Genomic DNA, 18543 nt, shown 5'->3' with positions numbered 1-18543 from the left:
GCGTCCACCTTCTTCACTCTGCCACCGAAACACCAGGGCTTACCTAGTAACATCTGACTCTGTGTTTGCTATTTCTCTTCAGCGGACCCAAGAGTCAGCGAGCCAGTTTCTGGTAAGTACCTGTGTCAGTGTGAACACAATACAGGCTTTTCTAAACTGATTCAACTAAACAGGCATGGCAGAGTTTTGGTCATGATTTCATTTTCATCCATTTAGTCTTAGAGTATCAGCCAGGTGCAAATACTTACCTAAAACATTCACTAACATTGAGAACCTAGGATGTTTGGGGAACAAGTTGGATATTTTGAAACTCCCTGTCATTCATGTGTGAGGCCAGCTCAAAATTTGTTAAATAAGTCACGACAGAACTTCATTTCCACCTTTAATAGCAAGTCACATTAAAGCAGCTGTTTAAATTATATACTGCTACCAAAACAAAGCAAAAAAATAAAACCTTAAATTTGCTCCTAAAGGGATGCTGGCTTACACTCAACACCTAAACAAACTGCTTCTCTCACTAGTGACAGGAACTTAATTAGGGGTTTATATGTTTAAACTCATAGAATGGTTTGAGTCTAACATTTAGCATTGCAGAAAACCAGGTTATCAGCAAGTTGACAATGAACTTTGCAAACTGCTTTCTAAAAAGCATTTAGGACTGGGGCACCTGGGTGGCTCAGTCAGTTGAGTGTCCAACTTTGGCTCAGGTCAGGTCATGATCTTGTGCTTCACTGCTGTCAGTCTGGCAGCGCAGAGCCTGCTTTGGATCCTCTGTCCCCTCTTGCTGCCCTTGCTTGCACTCTCTCAAAAATAAACATTTAGAAACAAAACAAAACAAAAACATTTAGGACGGCTCTTCAATACGCAAAGTTGGATGCTAACCTCAAACCATGTGTTCTCCTTCTGTAGCAGGAAGAGATGCCATCTGGACCGAAAGACCCTTTAATTCAGACTCTTACTCAGAATGTAAGGGCAAACAGTATGTCAAACGGACATGGTATAAAAAGTTTGTAGGGGTGCAGCTGTGCAACTCTCTGAGATACAAGATTTATCTGAGTGACTCCCTCACAGGTAAGTGGGGCTCCCAGCTCTGTTTTGAGCCTTGTCCTTCAGGGAATGCTTTACAGCATTCTGTAACTTAGCCTTTTCTATGGACAGCTCCAGCCATTACTTTTCTTTTGAGCAATTTTTTTCTTTTTGAGCAAGATAGTCCTGGAATACTTAGCCTGGGATTCGAGATATGCTATTAGAATGTAAATAATGAAAATGCAACTTGAAACAAAACCATCATGGCAAATTTGAATGTAAAGGCACTTGGCCATATCGAAGTTCCATTTTGTTACAGCCACCAAAGACAGACAAGCCTACTGATAATAAAATGAGTGAAACAATAATCATGGAAGGAATAGGACAGATTTAATATTTTAAGTCTGTCAGAGACCAGATCAAAACACCTGACCAAAAGGGTTATAAATCCTTGATCCAGACCTGATCAGTGCATGGTTACCATGTTCTCTCATATACTCATACAGTAAAAATTTTAAACAAATAAGGCTGGCCTCACCATGGAAAGGCAGACATTTGTTCAGGCACTCAATAAGCAGCTACTGTGTTCAGATGTTTTCTAGGTGCTGGGGACAAACCAGTAAACAAACCTGATTCCTGCTTTCTAGCAGCTTACAATTTAGTAGAGACAGACAACTATGTACAGAAAAATTAAAAGGGGTGAGAGAAAATGGCCCAACAGAAGCTCCTTTAGCTGGAATGGTCTCTCTGAAAAGCTAAGATTTGTGCTAAGAAGAAAACTAGAAGGAATCACCCCAGCAACAATGTAGGGATGAAGCACTAGAGGGAGAAGGAAGAGAAATGCAAAGGCCTCTGCCAGAACACGCCTAGCCAGTTCCACTAGTGTGGCTCAGGTGTAGTAAGGGGAAGGTCAGGCAGGCAGGCAGGCATAAAATCATGGGTTCTCTTTTGAATAGGAGACTGACTGCAGGAGAGATTTATGAAGAGGGGCAACATTATCTGAGCTGCATTTTAAAGAGATGACTGATCTCTGGGAGGAGAGGGAGAGGAGTAAGAGAGGCAAGAGTAAAAGCAGTGGTGCCAGCTGAAGACTTACTCCATACTTCAGTGAAAAGACACTGATGGCTTGAACTGGCGGCGGGGCGGGGGGGGGGGGGGGGGGGGGGGGATACAGAAGCAGGGAAGACTTTATTTGAAAAAATTTGATTATTTCAGAATTATCCTTTATCAAAGATAGTATCACTTTATGATGCTTTTAATTTCCGGTTCCTCAGGAAAATTTTATAACATAGGCGATCAGAGAGGCCATGGAGAAGATCACTGCCAGTTTGTGGATTCGTTTTTGGATGGCCGCACAGGACAGCAACTAACTTCTGACCAGTTACCCACCAAAGAAGGTATGTTTTCTGAGCCTCCTCCTAAGCCAGAGGATTTTACAAAGAGAATTCAAGCTGAGGAAAGCAATCATTTTAAAAATTATTCTACAATATTGCTGCTCTAATTATCTGACTAGAAAAAAAGATCTTCACATAAGACCTTAATAGAAATTTCTCAAATTTCCTCCCAGTCCTTAAGACTCTACTCCTTAGAGCTAAAGGAAATTACACACGGACATCTATTAAAGGCATTCTACTCCAAGAACACCTGAATTTGCAAAAACAGCTATAAAAGAGTAGTATTTCCCAATCTTAAATCACTCTTGTATTACCTTTATTGTTTTGTCATACCGAGCACACTGGCGTTTTTTATTCCCTTATTATTTGCCTTAGAAGTCATTATATAAACATAATTAAAATTGAACAATTCTAGTGAGTAGTGAATAACCACTGTAACTTGCTAAAGACATAGTAGCATTAAGTTCCTCGAGAATTTAAAAGACTGAAAATTTAATCCTTATCCAGGCAGGGCAGGAGAGAGCAAATTAAATGTCCACATTACTCAGGAATCACTAAGAGGTTTTTAAATTATTTGACTAGTCTTTTCAGCAACACGCTTTGTTCACTAGCTTTTAAGTCATCTTTTACTAGAAGTTGAAACTGCTGCCTCTTACGAATTGGATATGAAACATACTGCAAATTGTGTGTATTGCCCTAACATTTACATTCACAGCAAAATTTGTAATCATTTGATGTAGCATCCTTAAAGGAAGATTTCACCTACATTTAATTTTTAGAAATTTAGCATTCTTAGAATGACCCTTTGTTTCCTAACACTGTGGTAAACACCACCTTTACTGGTCACTTCTTCACAGACCACTAATCTGTACTTTCACAAAAGATGCAGAGAGTATACTGAACGTGGCCAAGACACTCAGAACAAAAAACCCCTCTGACTCCTACCCGCTTTCAGCTTGGTCTCTCAGGCACTACCAACCAGCTCATCCCAACACGTAGGCAGGTATCAGAAGAGTTTCAGGTGCCCCTCCTGTTTAGCCAGCCATTACTATCTTAGTAAAGACACCAGGGTCTCTATTACCACCTATTTTCTAAAATACTTTGCTTCACCTAGAGTAACATTCAGCCATTCAGTGACACCCTTCAGTCTGTGAGTGGTGATGGCCAAAACAGAGCAGCTATTAAAATAAAATCATTTTCCTTCTTAGGTTATTTCAGAGCAGTTCGCCAGGAACCTGTCCAATTTGGAGAAATAGGTGGTCACACCCAAATCAATTATGTCCAGTGGTATGAATGTGGGACCACAATTCCTGGAAAATGGTAGATGCTGCAATCATGTTCAAAAGTGCCTTCTGTTCTATCATGGCAAAAAATACTTGGAAACGCTATAGTATTTGTCACATTCATTTAAAGCTGTTATGTTTACTATGTATTAAAGTTTAATAGCAATAGTAGATGTTTATTAGATTGCTGAGAATATTTATCAGGTTTTACAAAATCATTTTAAGAAAACAAGATATTAACATTAACAATAACATTTTTAGGGAAGCTGGCTCCCTATTCATGGTATTTTAAGAGATCATTTGTATATTATTTATCACACTGTTGTAATGATGTTTTGAGATACTTTTATAACAAATTTAACATCAAAAACTAATATACTTTTTAAAAAATATTTACTTTTATTAAAGTGTATTCTTCTTACTGGTGAGTTAATTCCATAAATCTCAACTTGATTTAACTTATTAGATCAAATTATCTTCAGCATTCGTATCAGGGGAGGGGGAGGGTCCTAATATTCATGTTTATTTAAACTTCAAACTTTTAGCAATAGCTAAACAGCTTTTCTGAAGCATTTCAGTAACCATTCCTGCTGATAAACATTTCCTTAAATCTTTGCAAATTACTGAAAATATTGTTTGAAGCAGGAAATTTGACTTCAGCTGCAAACTGAATATCTGACATTCAATTTCAAAACACCCATTTTCTTTCTACCCATAAATGTGTTACAATGTCTGAATGTACTTTGTCAAACTGTCCCTTTAAGCAACTGCCTTTATATTATTTTTGATATAATTCTAATGAAGCTGTATGTAGAGTCTGAATGTGAAGTCTTCCCTACCATTTTACAGGATATGTACTCTACTTTTATACATAAGACCTCTATGCACGAATGTATCAGATGATGTTTTCATAATTTTGTCTAACTCAACCTGTAATGAAAATCTGTTTTAAAAAGTCCTTCATTTGGAGGATAGGAGAATGCTGCCTCGTTGCCCTTATTCTGAAAGGACCTTTCCTCTGCTCTCCCTTCATCATGCTTCAATTTTATCAGTGCTATGTTTTGTATTTTTTAAGCAAGTATAAACTGCAATAAAGAGATGTAGTTTTTTTAAGACTGAGTTCTTCATTTCTGAATGATTCATCTAAGGAAAATCACAAAGTTAGTTATTCAGGATCTACCCAACCCCCCCCCCCCCCCCCCGTATCTAAGTGTCATGGTTTTAAGCCAATGATTATTAAATGCATTTCCTTCAAAGTCAGGACAAAAAACAAACGGCACCGTGTTTCCTGATATAGAAAACTGTGAGCTAAAATGTCTACACTTAACAGACCAAACATCAAAAAGGATTTCACTCATGTAGTTTAGTCATTGACATATACAAGACCACTAATGGATTCAACTGTCTTTATTAACCTATCAATGTTACATTTTATACATAATACCTAGTTGTCTTCTCAAAGGGATCTACTTTAGTACATCATGTTAATAATAAAAAGCCAAGTAAGATGGCTAAACTTCAACCTAGCGTTTTAATATCCTCCGGACAAGGCAAGCTAGAAAGTCAATCACTTTACACACGTCAGAGTAGTGTTCCAAAATAACTAGGCAGCTGCTACACTTTTAAGCAAGGGAAGAAAAAAACTTTCATTTTGGTCTTTTTGTGTTCTAGCAAATTATACTTTCAATTAACAGCAACAATGATATCATAAAAAATGCTCTGCTTTTTAAATTTCTGGACTTCAATACAAATTAAAATAGTAGTACTGGAGTCTTTTGGGAGGCAAATAAGCTAGCAGCTACATTAATCAGTGTAGCTGAGCCTCTTTATCGATAACCAGGTCCAGGTTGGGTATAGCCCTGACCAAAGGGAGGGCGGGTACGTGCATAAGGGTTAGGCCCACTAGGAGGTGGAGCCATAGTACTTCCAGGAGGTGGAGTAAAACCTGGTCTCGGCTGATAGGCCCCGGGTTGGCTTGGAGCCATTCCAGGCTGTGAGGCAGGGGCCACAGTGTAACTGGTAGGCTGAGAAGTTTGGGTAGTGTAAGTTTGTGAAGGGTAACTGCTCGCCTGGTACTGCTGCGGTGGTTGAGCAGGCAGTTGTTGAGGCTGACCGGCAAAGGCAGGAGCCGGTGCCTGGGAAGTTGGTTGCTGGCCATATCCCTGGAACTGCTGAGGCTGCTGGGGTCCAGTCTGCTGACTATAACCTGCTGAAAAGGCAAAATAAAGTACACATATACCTTATTTTTCTTTTGTGAAAATTTTCCAGAGAATTAGTCTTACTGTAATGGACCAAAAAAGAGGAGAAATTTAAACTTATTCCTAAGTATTTATGTAACAAGTAGCGTAGATTCCATCATATAATATTACTTCAAAACCAAGTAGTAGCAAAAAGGTATTGCCTAAACAATTTCTTACAACGCTCTAATCTTAAATGGAAACCAATATATGCATATGTCTTCATTATGTTTCTGCACGACTTAATCCCTGAGAGCAAATACCTGTTCTAGCATAATCCTAATAAGAACAGATGCTCAAATGATAAATGCAGGAATATAAAGTTAGTCATTAACCTGGCATGGAGGGGAGGCCTATTTAACAACTGTACCAAGTAAAGACACATTGCAGACAATATTTTTAAATGAAGCAGTGGTGCTACAAATACATCTTACTGTGCTAATGAGATGCTTTAAGGTTTATTCACTCTATAAAAACTAAGCCATTTAAGAATAAACATTAACCATTTTCACAATCCTACAAATCCTTCATTTCTTTCAGATTTGGTATCTGATGTTTTGCCTTTACACTTTGAACAGTAACAGCATAACACACAAAAAACATACCATATCGCCCCACAATATCAACATCTATATTCATTATTTACTAGGATGTAAATTTTTTTTAAAAGAACAAGTCTGCTTCACTAAAAACTTTTATCTCTACCATGAAACACACCTGCAGCTACTTGCAATGAAACCTCTCCAATGACTGGAATCCTGTCAGCATTAAATACCAGATACATAAGAAAATTATTAAAATATGTACAACCCTGCATTAAAAAAAAAAAAAGGATTGAATGAATTTGAGTATATTCTGAACTCACCTTGAACTTGGGTTCAAAATTTACTCATGAAAGAAACCTTTTTGACATAGTCCATGAATAAAACTGGAAAGGTCAAAGGGAAACTGCCAAACCAAAAGTGTCAAAAATGGTCCAATGTTACCACCACCACTTACAGTCTCCAAGCAGAGTACTTAGTTGACTATTTCCACATCTCCCAAATTCAAGTTAATAGGACTAGTGGGATCAGAAATACAAAGATGATAATTGGAAAACTAAATTTTACTCATGTGAAGGCCCTACTAAAATCATTAAGAACAAGCTTAACTTTTAATAAGTAAATCAAGTCATTTTACTTATGGTACCAAATACTGAAGTCAACTCATGATAAAATCTTGAATGTTATACAACTTCTCCTAACTTCTACATTAAAACTTAATTTTTTACTGTAAATTTTTGGAGAGACAGAAGGATCAGCTATTTTACTGAAAATGTCTATGTAAGTTAAGACTATGAGCAAAAAAATGCTGCCTTTTCATCCTGGCAATTTAAATCTAGACTGGCTTTTTCACTGAGTCTGGAAACAACCAGATCCTTAATTATTTCTCAATAGCAGGAATAACGATGGGCCTAAGATGCCATTTCATTAGCAACCTTCTAGTCTTTGATCATGATGTGGCAATGCTTCTTTTTGTGTACAGTTTCCCTCCCACCCCCACCCTCACCCTTGAAAAACAAGTTTGGTGAAGAACAAAAATCTCAAGGAATGGAAATTATGGGACTTTTTAAAGTTAATTAGTATAGGGCAAGGGATCATATGATCCACAAAGTCTAAAATATTTACTATCTAGACTTTTATGGCAGGTAAGTCTGCCACCACTGGACTAGGTTGGAGAATGCAGCATGATGTAAGTAATGAACAGCAAAGTCAGGTACACTGGTTCTGATATAGCTTCCCCACTGAATGCTTGCATGTCACAACCTCTTTGAACCAGTTGTCTCGTTTATACAATGAGTGGGTGAGACAAGGACAAAAAATAAAAAATAAAAAAACCTGGCTGCACTTTAGAATGACGTGCTTTGCTTTTTTAAAATATCAAAGCCTAAATCTCACTCCTAACCTGAAACAAAATATCTGGGAGTAGAGTGCAGGCACCAGCACAGAGGGGGCTGAAATCCCCTGGATTATAATGAGGACTAGGTCTTTTCAGCTCTATTATTTCTACAAATTACGTAATTTGTAACACTACAACTTTAAAGGAAACCTGAAATAACTTCCCCTAATATAATAATCCAAGCTTAAATTCATCTAACCTACTTTACATAATTAAAAACTAACAGCTACAGGTTAAATCACTCTACAGCAAACATAATCCAAATAAAAATTGCTATCTGCATTAAAATATACCAAACTCCAACTAAGATAGGCCATAAAATTCTAGTTCAAGAGGCATGACACAGTTTTTTGTTCGTTTTCCTATAAACAGCCTGAGAGTAAACATTCTAGGTTCTGTGGGCCACACAATCTCTGTTACAACTACTCAGCTCTGCCATTACAGTGCCAAGGAGCAACAGCATGAAATGAATGGGTGTTGATGTATTCCAATAAAACTTAATACACAAAAACAAGTGACAGGCCATATTTGGCCTGTGGGCTACAGTTTGCTAACTCCTACTCTAAATGATACTATAAAACTCTATAAAATAGAATTTAGGTAATATTCACCTTATATAAGTTATTTTTAATTATAGTTGAAATTTTGATACTTATATCTTTGGCTGTGAAACATGAGTGGAACAGAAACTCTGTTTTAACAAAAGTAAAATTACCTGATCTATAACTATCACAGTCAAAGCTACACTAAAGAGATTTGATATTTAAATATGGATAATCTTTAGTGGACAGAAGGTAAAAGAAAATACCTAGGATGCCTGTCTACAACATCTATATTCAACATTCTTTGCTGCCTGGATTACATTTGACACAAGTCTATTTTTTTGGCCTGTTTTTTGGTATGCCTACATACTTTTTTGGAGATTTAAAAACCTAAGTAGCTTAATTTAGTTCTTATTTAATAAGACTGCCTTTTCATGTATGAGGAAACTACTATTATTTTTACAGTACCCTGGAATTATGTGTTACATATGAGGACAAAAAATATTGCATTTTTGCAGTTCTAAGTCACTAAGAGCTAATCGTAAGACTGTACCATACAAGATAGCTTTTGCTAAAAAATGCTTTCATGCTACAAGTTATTACAAAATCATCTACTATGACTGTTAAATGTTGATTTACAATATTTATGCAAAATATTTACAAATAAATGCTATTTCCTCCAACAAACAAATACTTAAAACCTACTCCGACAATGTAAGTATTACAAATCAAGGAATTAAGAGGAAAGGACTGAAGTTCGATGGGTATAGAAACAGCTCAACACCAACGAGTCGCTCCCTGGGGTCACGTGCTCACCTGAATACTGAATACCGTACTGCTGTGGCGGCTGAGGCGGCCCCTGTGGCTGCTGAGCACCGTAGCCGGCCTGTTGCGGGTACTGCTGGTACAGCTGACCTAAAAATGACAAGACAAGGAAAAGAGGCAGGTTTAATTTGATAAAGAGAAATATTTTTAAGGCTCATTTAATTCTCTCCCCATCCAAACACATAAATACACTTAGTAACAAGACACAAGAATGTGTTTCCCCTTTAAATGCTATGCAGAGAAGGATGAACCGAACAAACGGAGCTGATCCGCTGTGGATTAACTGCAGAGAACTCTAATGGGCAGCAAATAACACTAGTGTGGTTACTTCATAAATTCCAGAAAAACAAATGCTTTCAAACCCAAGTACCAACAGATACGTACTACTGATGTTTAGTAAAAATCAACCAAGTCAAAAAACAAAAAATAAAAATCTGAGAAAAGGAACAAATACAACTGACAGCTCCTAAATCTCTCCCAAAACAGTGTATTTGTCATCTAAAGGTTTGAACCTTTGTTACCACATGAATGGACTCTCTGGTAACAAGGAACTATGCGACATCTTTCATTACAGACCTCAGAGATTCCTATGGCATTTGGCAACAATTTGCTTTTCCATCATCCGAATATCCTAGCCCATCATGTTTCGGAATCTGATAAAGCCTACATGGTTCCTCACTGCACATTTTTGAAAATGGCTTGACACTGGGGATGTAAACTGGGAAATGAGAGTGCTATTTGCGATCAGGAGAGCACAGTTCCTATGGAAAAATCTTTTGGGTACTGTTACTACCTGTAATTTCCAAACAAGCAAGGATTTATTGGTGCACATCTTTCTCATCTCTACTACTTTACTGTTGTTCTAACAGTGGATTTAGCTAGATCTAATGCCTAGAGTAGCAATAAAACTTGCATTTACTATCTAATATTTAGTCTTTAATTATATGTTTGCTCATTCAAAAAAAAAAGTCACATTATCTTAGTGCCACCAAACTGAGGTGCACTAGGCAGCTAACACCCACAGGCTGAACTCAAGGAATAGAGCCCACTCCACTGGGCTCCCTGCTCAGCCCTATGTACCACAGCACTGAGATATGCCTGTACTTATTAGAGCCAGTTTATTTTCTAGCAAGCAGTTGTTTGCTTTTTACGACAGAAATAAAATCTGCTTAGCTATTTTTAAACTATTAATCCTCTTCCCAAATACACTAACAAAAAGTTGACAAAAAGTTTCCTAAATGCTTTCTTCATGGTTTAAGACTTACAGCACAAAGTGTAGCACAAGAGTGAACTACCTTGGAAGACACCACATTAATCCTAGATTGTATTTCATAACTAAATTTCAGAACAGCAAGAGAACAGGATGAAGCGCAGAGTAATTGTGAAACTTCTCGTACTGCACTGTGTTGCACAAAGTGGCAGCCAGCCTCCGGGATAACCCCCTGCACGGCTTTAGCATATGCACAAGACTCCTGCTGTCCTTTACATCTTTATAAACAAGAAAGATTAACCTCACGATACAAAAGAGCAATAAGCAATAAACACAGGAGTATTCACTCTCTTGTGTAGTCCCCTCCCACACTCAATAAGGCTGACCTATATACCAATAGAATATTGCAGAAATCACAATGACACTTCTGAGGACAGGTCATAAAAGACAGCCACCTTCTACCTTTCTCTCTCAGTCTTTCACTGACTGGTGGAAGCTCCCAAGGCGTGAGGTCACCCAGCAGGCTGTGAGAGGTTTATGTGAGGAACTAAAGCCTCCAGACAACAACTGTGTGAAAGAGTCATCTTAGAAGTAGATACTCTAGCTCAGATTAAGCTTCTGATGACTGCAACCTCATGAGAGACTGTGACACAAAACCACCTAGCTAAGCCGCTTGCTCCCAGATCCCTGACTCTTTGGAACACTATGAGATAATAAATGTTTGTAGCTTTAAGCATCTATGCTTTGGAATAAATTGTTACACAGCAATAGATAATGAAAATACATTGTTTTTAACTTTGGAAACATGCAGGGGTGACAGCTATTGAAAAGAAAAAGAAGGCATGTAATCAAATAAAAAATGTGAATCTAGCCACCACTGTAATAATTATGAAACAAAAGAAATTCAAATATAGACTAGTATGTAACATTAAGAATCAGTTTTGTTAGGTGTAATAGCATAGAAGTTATGGTAAAAGAAAAACTACCAGTATAGACATGCATACTGAAATAGCTGAGTGAAATAACATGAAGTATTTGATTTAAAATACTTCAGGGAGGGGTGCCTACGTGGTGCAGTCGGTTAAGCCTACAACTCTTGGTTTCAGCTCAGGTTGTTATCTCATGGTAAGGTTCGTGGATTCGAGCCCTGCATTAGGCTTGGCGCTGACAATACAGAGCCAGCTTGGAATTCTCTCCCTCCCCTCCTCTCCCTGCTTCCCTCTGCTCTCTCTCTCAAAATAAACTTTAAAAAATAAAGTACTCCAGCAAATTAATAAAAAAAAAAAAAAAAAAAAAAAAAAAAAGAGGGGGACCAAGGAGGGTACATGAAAATAGAATGCCAAAACACTGGTAAGTGTTGAAGCTGCATAATGGACTCATGTAGAGTTGATTATTCTAGTTCTACTTTTGTGTATGTTTCTATTCAAGTTATCATTCTATTATCAGAAGATTTTACATATTTTAATTCTAGCCTTTTCATCTTTTTTGGCTAGTTTGTCAAAGAGCAAAACCTCCTGGTCTCCCTGATGATTTTTTAATGCTCTTCTCTGTGTCCTCACCACTTCAAAGTTTTTGGCCAACTACTCAACTGCACATAGTTTTCCAATAACAGAGGTGCCTACTTTGTCTGAAAAAGGATAATACTCTCCATTTTGTTTCTTTTCATGATGCTCAACAATATGTTTTTAATCAAACATATTAAGACCAAAATCCAGGGTGGCTGGGTGGCTCAGTCGGTTAAGCGTCCGACTTCAGCTCAGGTCATGATCTCACAGTTCGCAGGTTCGAGCCCCACGTCAGGCTCTGTGCTGATAGCTCAGAGCCTGCAGCCTGCTTCGGATTCTGTGTCTCCCTCTCTCTCTGCCCCTCCCCTGTTCACGCTCTGTCTTTGTCTCAAGAATAAATAAACATTAAAAAAAAAAAAAAGACCAAAATCCTTGGGGGGAAAGTTATAATTCCAAGGTCCCTTTTATGGACTTTAAATAACAACTCAGATTTAGTTTAGATTATTTCATATTGTCTTATAAGAGATTCCTATGTTAACCTATTATTAGTAATGGATTTTTATTGATTTTTTCTTCAAATTATAACCAGCGGCTGATATAACTGGTGATGTCAGAGACTCATTATACATCACAGGTCAAAAAGTACTCATTAAAATGGACCATACTTCATCCTATAAATAACTGATATATTAAGCCAGGGCTGTGCTATCCAATACAATTGCCACATGGCTACTAAGCACCTGAAATGCCGCTAGTCTTAACTACGATATACTGTATGTTTTGGAAGTGTTTCGAACTGGTGCCACACCCCAGATTTCCAATACACAGTACAAAAAAATAAAAGTAAAACATTAGTAACTTTTTAATAATTACATGTTGATATATCAGATACTAGGTTATGTAAAATGTATAACTAACATTAATTTTACCTTTTTAAAAACCTTTTTAAGTGTGACAAAAAATTACATGTGGTTTCCACTGTTCTTTTTCTTGGACAGCACTGATCTAGAAACTCACCTCCAGAACGCTACTGATTGATGTCACGTGTTAATAACTGTACAATTTTTATAGTGTATGTTTTAACGTAAACTAATAAAATAGAAAATAAAGAAGTTTTAGCAAGGTACACAGTTAATGCCATGCTAAATGAATTCATTGCATATTGAACACTGTTAACCTGATGCCTCTGGAAAAAGGAACTTGGTTGCTATGGGTCAGAGGTGGGAGAGAGAATTTGTGAATTGTATTTTTAAATTTTTACCTACTTGAAAATAATTTTTCAATTAAAATAAACCCAACAAAATAATTTGAGACATTAACAGAGCCTTAAATCTCATTCCTTTATAAGTGAACAGCAAACATTATTTGGTACAATTATCCCTCCAACTGCCATTCTACAACAGTATACACTGCTTAAGATGCAATTTTTTAAAAACAGAGATGAAAGCTGACCTGAACTGAAGAACGTATTAGGAGTAAAATCCTTAGGAAAAATAGTTACAATCCCAAGGCCCTTTTTATGGAATTTAAGTAACATAAGGAGCCATTAAACTCCCTTCATACCCAAACTCTGCTTTCGCTGTTGCAGTCCACATCTGCTTCTAGCTTGTTCCAGTTTGGGGCAGCTGCACCTTTGTACAAAGACTATTACTAGGGATGGTTGAGAAAAAGCTGAAGCAGTAAGAAATTCTTCCCAAACTATTCACTCATCAGCAAAATGCAACCTGCTAGACCCTATGACTAGCATTCATCCAACAGGACAACTCTAAAAATGTAGCCACAGGATGATTAGGACTCTATTACCTAAGTGCTCAATTCATTTTAGGCGATAGATTTTTTTTTTTATATGATTAATAAACTCAGTCACTTGCTTCTGTTGCTGAAAATACATACCACCACTTGACCCTTTTATACACAAATAGAGCACCACCTGGTGTTTGTTTTCAAGTGGAATGTGCAGTTTTTAAACTTCAGTGCCTGCTGTCCTGAGCTTGTGGCCCCTCAGTCCCCTTCAACCATGGTAATGACCCCTTTATCTGTTTAAATACTGAGCTTTCAAGTTCTATTTCATTTGGGACTAGAGACAGTCTTTTAATACCACTAATTTTGTCCAGTTTTCATAATTTACCATGAGAGAATATTAAACCCAGAGAGATTAAACTGCTCATCCAAGGACACATCATTTAGAGAAGACAAGTTTGATTTAAAATACATTGTTTTTCCACAAAAGACATATTACATATTGCTAACTGCACAAAAATTTAAGGGTTATTTATCTTTCAAAAAATTACACTTAACTACAGTTATGCTTTACTTCTATTTTAAAAATAGCTCCAATTACAAAAATAATACATTGATGCAAGAAGGGAAAGGAAGCACCTAAGTATTATTATGCAATATGAAATGTCACCTCAATGGGTCATCTATGACATTACCACTGACTGGTGACTGGTATGAATCCTTCCTGATTTTTTGCCATGTATCTATATTCATACAAGCACTTTTTAAGGTATTCTTCTTTTCAATAATCAGAAGCATATCTGACATATTGTTCTATTTGGGTTTTAACCCCAAAACATACCGTTATCAGTAAATCAAAAGTTTTTACAACTGTATTTATAGCATGAATGGTTATGTAATCTCTTTATCATCACCGACAATGCTGCAATAAACATCTCTACACATTTACCTCCCCAAATATGTGCTCTTATTTCTATTTTACCTTCACTCTGACCTGCTTGTGTCTGAGCTCCTGTATATGGTGGCTGCTGTGGCTGAACTCCTGGTGGGTGAGCTGCAGAGGAGGAGGAAGCAATGCTGTCAGGTGTTCCTGAACGGTCTTCTGCAGGAGCACTGGGTGGCCCTAAATGGTCATGAAAAGTCAGTTTAGTTTCTAATATGAGAATTCTCCCCAGCAAGCTGAACAAATAAGTTTGGTTAAAAGAGAACAAAAATGAAAGTACTACAGAGTAAGCACAACCACAAATACAGCCTTTTACACTGAATGCATATACTTCATTTTTTCCTCTGCTTCACTCTCTTAAGAATACACAGCAACAAGGGCGCCTGGGTGGCTCCGTCAGTTATGCATCCAACTTTGGCTCAGGTCATGATTTCGCAGTCTGTGAGTTCGAGCCCCACATCGGGCTCCAAGCTGACAGCTAGGAGCTTGGAGCCTGCTTCAGATGCTGTGTCTCCCTCTCTCCCTGCCCTTCCCCTGCTCACACTCTGTCTCTCTCAAAAATAAATAAACATTAAAAAATTTTAAAAAAAAGACATAGCAATGACTGGAAATCCTTCCCTATGATGTGCAGTGTTATATTCCTAAGTCCTAACTTCCCCCCTGCAAAAATCAGAAGCCCTCTCTGCCATACCAATACCCTCCACCTCATGCTACCTAATTTATTTTGTGGATCAACCAAATGTATCACCTAATTCTTCAACGGGTCCCCATTGCCCATAAATCAAGTTCAACCCTCTAGTTTGGTATTCCAGGGTCCAAACATTGTTTCTCACAATTCCTCCTCTCACGTGCCCACTTCAGCTAAAACTAACCTTTTCCCGAGCCCACAATATATCTAATATTTTTTTCTGCCTCCATTTCATTTATCACTGTTGCCTCCAGTCCCAATTTCATGTATCTACATATAAGGGTCTTTAAACCCCGGTTACTACTCTATACTTCCAGTAAGACCTCTTCACTCATAAATACTTTTATCCACTTTTAAACTTCTACGGAGTATACTTTTATGATGACCCTTACCAACTTCTACTTTGCATTTCTGAACAGGTCCCATATTCCTCTTAGACTACAAGCTCTTTTCGCCCGAGTCCTTTCTTTTTCTTTTTTTTTTTAATTTTTTTTAACGTTTATTTATTTTTGAGACAGAGAGAGACAGAGCATGAGCAGGGGAGGGTCAGAGAGAGAGGGAGACACAGAATCTGAAACGGGCTCCAGGCTCTGAGCTGTCAGCACAGAGCCCGACGCAGGGCTCGAACTCACGGACCGTGAGATCATGACCTGAGCTGAAGTTGGCCGCTTAACCGACTGAGCCACCCAGGCGCCCCAGGCCAGAGTCCTTTCTGATTCTTTTTGTCTGCCTCACAAAGACTACCTCTCAAATTTTTGGAGCCACTCAAATTCTTCTAAAATAATGAACAAAGAAGTAAATGGACAAAATTCACTAGAGTTCCAGTACTGTGACAGTCAAAAAAGACACTGTGAAGACAACTGTAGAAATGTTTATTCCTTTAAGTTCTTTCTGTTCAGCAATATACAAGAGTCGTTAAAAGCACAGGTTTTGGAGCCAGACTGCCTAGGTTCAAATGCCAGTGCTGCCACTTAGTAAGCTTTATAACTTTGGGCATGTCACCTCATCTCTTTCTGTGCCTCAGTTTCCTCATCTGTATGAAAGAAATACTAATTTCTACTTCACTTAGGTTACTACAAGGATTAGGAGTTAACAGGAGCTTATAGCAAATATTTGTAAAAATGATTATATGGCGGGGCGCCTGGGTGGCTCAGTCAGTTGAGCGTCTGACTCTGGCTCAGGTCATGATCTCACAGTTCGTGAGTTCGAGCCCCACATCAGGCTCTGTGCTGACAGCTCAGAGCCTGGAGCCTGCTTCAGGTTCTGTGTCTCCCTCTCTCTCTGGCCCTCCCCCGCTCATGCTCTGTCTCTGTCTCTCAAAAATGAATAAACATTAAAAAAAAAAATTAAAAAAAAAATGATTATATGGCAAGAGCTTATGAAAGTGATAACCATTTAGAAAGTTCCACACAGGGACTTGCTATTACAATCTGTCTAATTTCCCTGAGGGCAAACCTCTATCCTGTGCACTGATATATCCCAGAACTTAGCTCTGTAGTTGGCAATTGGTAGTCCAGGTATTGATGAGAACCTAAACTAGGTTTAGGATAACAAAGTGGCAATGCAGGAGAAACTAATGATTACCAGAGTAAAATGGACAATCTGCTCATTTTATTGATATTTACATACATGTAAATACATACACATACACTCTCTCCTACAAAAAACACTCTATTATCTAAAAAAAAAGTGTATTATTTTGACTCCTCTTTTCTCTCTTGTATGTAACCTATTAGTTAATGCTACCCATCTTATCTCTATAATATTTTATCCCTCCTTCCATGTTCACATCACTATTGCAGTCAAGCTTTTCACAATAGCACACCCAAATAACTACAACGTACCCCCCCCCTGGTATTTTCTATGTGCACAGCTTTTCTTACTTTAACACACAAAGGTATCAGAAAAATGGCCTTCAAATAATGTGAATCATATTAATCATGTTATTCTAGGGTGTGGCATATACTCTAATCAAAATGTTAAGCCTGACTTCCTATTTACTCCTCCATTTGCCATTTCTTCAAGTCGTAAATAGTAAGAAACCATAACAGTAACTCAAATTTCAGTTGCTTTAAAAAGTGATTTTCAGATATATCTCTTGTGCAATGTCTTCTTTTGCCAAGAACATGCATCATATACAAGTATTTGTCTCTCCAGAATTTCACACAATTCTCTTTAGTGAATAATCCCATAAAAGTCTCAAAGAAAAAAAAGTAGACTGAATGCTACATTTCCAGTTACTGATAATGGCAATGAAAATGGTCAGGTGAACACTCCCAGAGTTAAAAACTAAAAACCTGTAAAATAGCAGAAAGCAACTATCTGAAATCACTAGGAGTCAATCAAATGTCAGCAGAAACCAGAAAAGTTTACCCCCCAGTGAATTACAGTGGATGAGAATGACAGGCCCTGACCTCTGCAGCCTCAACAGCAGAAAGCCATAGTATGAACTTGATGGCTGGCCAACTACCTGGAAATCTGAGGGAAAATATCCCTGCAGTAAAAAAGCCACTGAAGAAGTGAGACCTAAAAAGTCAGTATAAGCTCTGCCCCCAAATCTCAGCTAGCCATGGAGTTACGAGGAAGAGACATAAGAGGGCTCAGAAGAAAAAAAAGCAGCACCAAGAGTTGAAAGGACTGAACAGAGATATTAGCTGCTATATTTCATGGGAAAAAAGAATGAGTAGTTTGAATACATACAAGTTTACTCCTTGCCAGAGTAGCAGTAACAAAAAAAAAATCTCAAGTCACTACAATGTATTAATCATAATGTACAGTTTTCAATAAAAAAATCATCAGATATGCAAAGAAACAGGAAAATGTGGCCCATACTCAGGGAAAAAAGACAGGCTAAAGAAACTGGACTCCAAATAGGACCAGATGTTGAATGAAGCAGACAAACATTAAGCAGCTATTATAAATATTTTCAAAGAATTAAAAATGCATCAATAAGTTAAAGGGAAATACAGTCTTAATGAAATGCAAAGGTAAGGAATCCCAAAAGAAAAAAATCAACTATAAAAAGAATCAAATGAAAATTCTAAGGCTGTATGTGTAATTGGAATCTGAAGAGGGAAGACAGCAGAAAAAATATTGAAGAAATGACAGTCAAAAAATAAAGAAATCACAGTATAGGTGCTTTTTTAAAAAAGGTTAAAACCATCCATTATGCGCTCTTTCTACACAAGGCAAGTAAACCAAAAATCTATATT

At 37.6% G+C, this 18543-nt stretch overlaps 2 protein-coding genes across 36 annotated transcripts in view; one reads left to right on the top strand and one right to left on the bottom strand.

Annotated features, from left to right (window-relative positions):
- ABI3BP (ABI family member 3 binding protein) overlaps positions 1 to 4816 on the top strand; it is a 256453-nt gene extending 251637 nt beyond the window's left edge. For all 32 annotated transcript variants that reach the window (XM_078452941.2, XM_078452937.2, XM_078452958.2 and 29 more), the window contains 4 exons: positions 83 to 112; positions 910 to 1071; positions 2301 to 2423; positions 3629 to 4816. In XM_078452941.2, the coding sequence (XP_078309067.1) occupies positions 83 to 112; positions 910 to 1071; positions 2301 to 2423; positions 3629 to 3744 (431 nt within the window). In that variant the 3' untranslated portion in view covers positions 3745 to 4816. The remainder of the gene's footprint in view (positions 1 to 82; positions 113 to 909; positions 1072 to 2300; positions 2424 to 3628) is intronic.
- A 279-nt stretch (positions 4817 to 5095) lies between these two features.
- TFG (trafficking from ER to golgi regulator) overlaps positions 5096 to 18543 on the bottom strand; it is a 32845-nt gene continuing 19397 nt past the window's right edge. The window contains exons 6-8 of one of the 4 annotated variants that reach the window (XM_060640160.2): positions 14683 to 14823; positions 9237 to 9335; positions 5096 to 5909 (exon numbers count right to left, since the gene is read on the bottom strand). In XM_060640160.2, coding sequence (XP_060496143.1) covers positions 5530 to 5909; positions 9237 to 9335; positions 14683 to 14823 — 620 coding nt within the window. In that variant the 3' untranslated portion in view covers positions 5096 to 5529. Of the gene's footprint in view, positions 5913 to 9236; positions 9336 to 14682; positions 14824 to 18543 lie in introns of all 4 variants that reach the window. The other 3 variants (XM_060640163.2, XM_060640159.2, XM_060640161.2) reach the window with 3 other exon arrangements.

This window comes from Panthera onca, chromosome C2, assembly GCF_046562875.1.
Source record: "Panthera onca isolate mPanOnc1 chromosome C2, mPanOnc1 haplotype 2, whole genome shotgun sequence".
NCBI classification, from domain to species: Eukaryota; Metazoa; Chordata; class Mammalia; order Carnivora; family Felidae; genus Panthera; species Panthera onca.
This window is presented reverse-complemented; position numbering and strand designations above follow the sequence as displayed.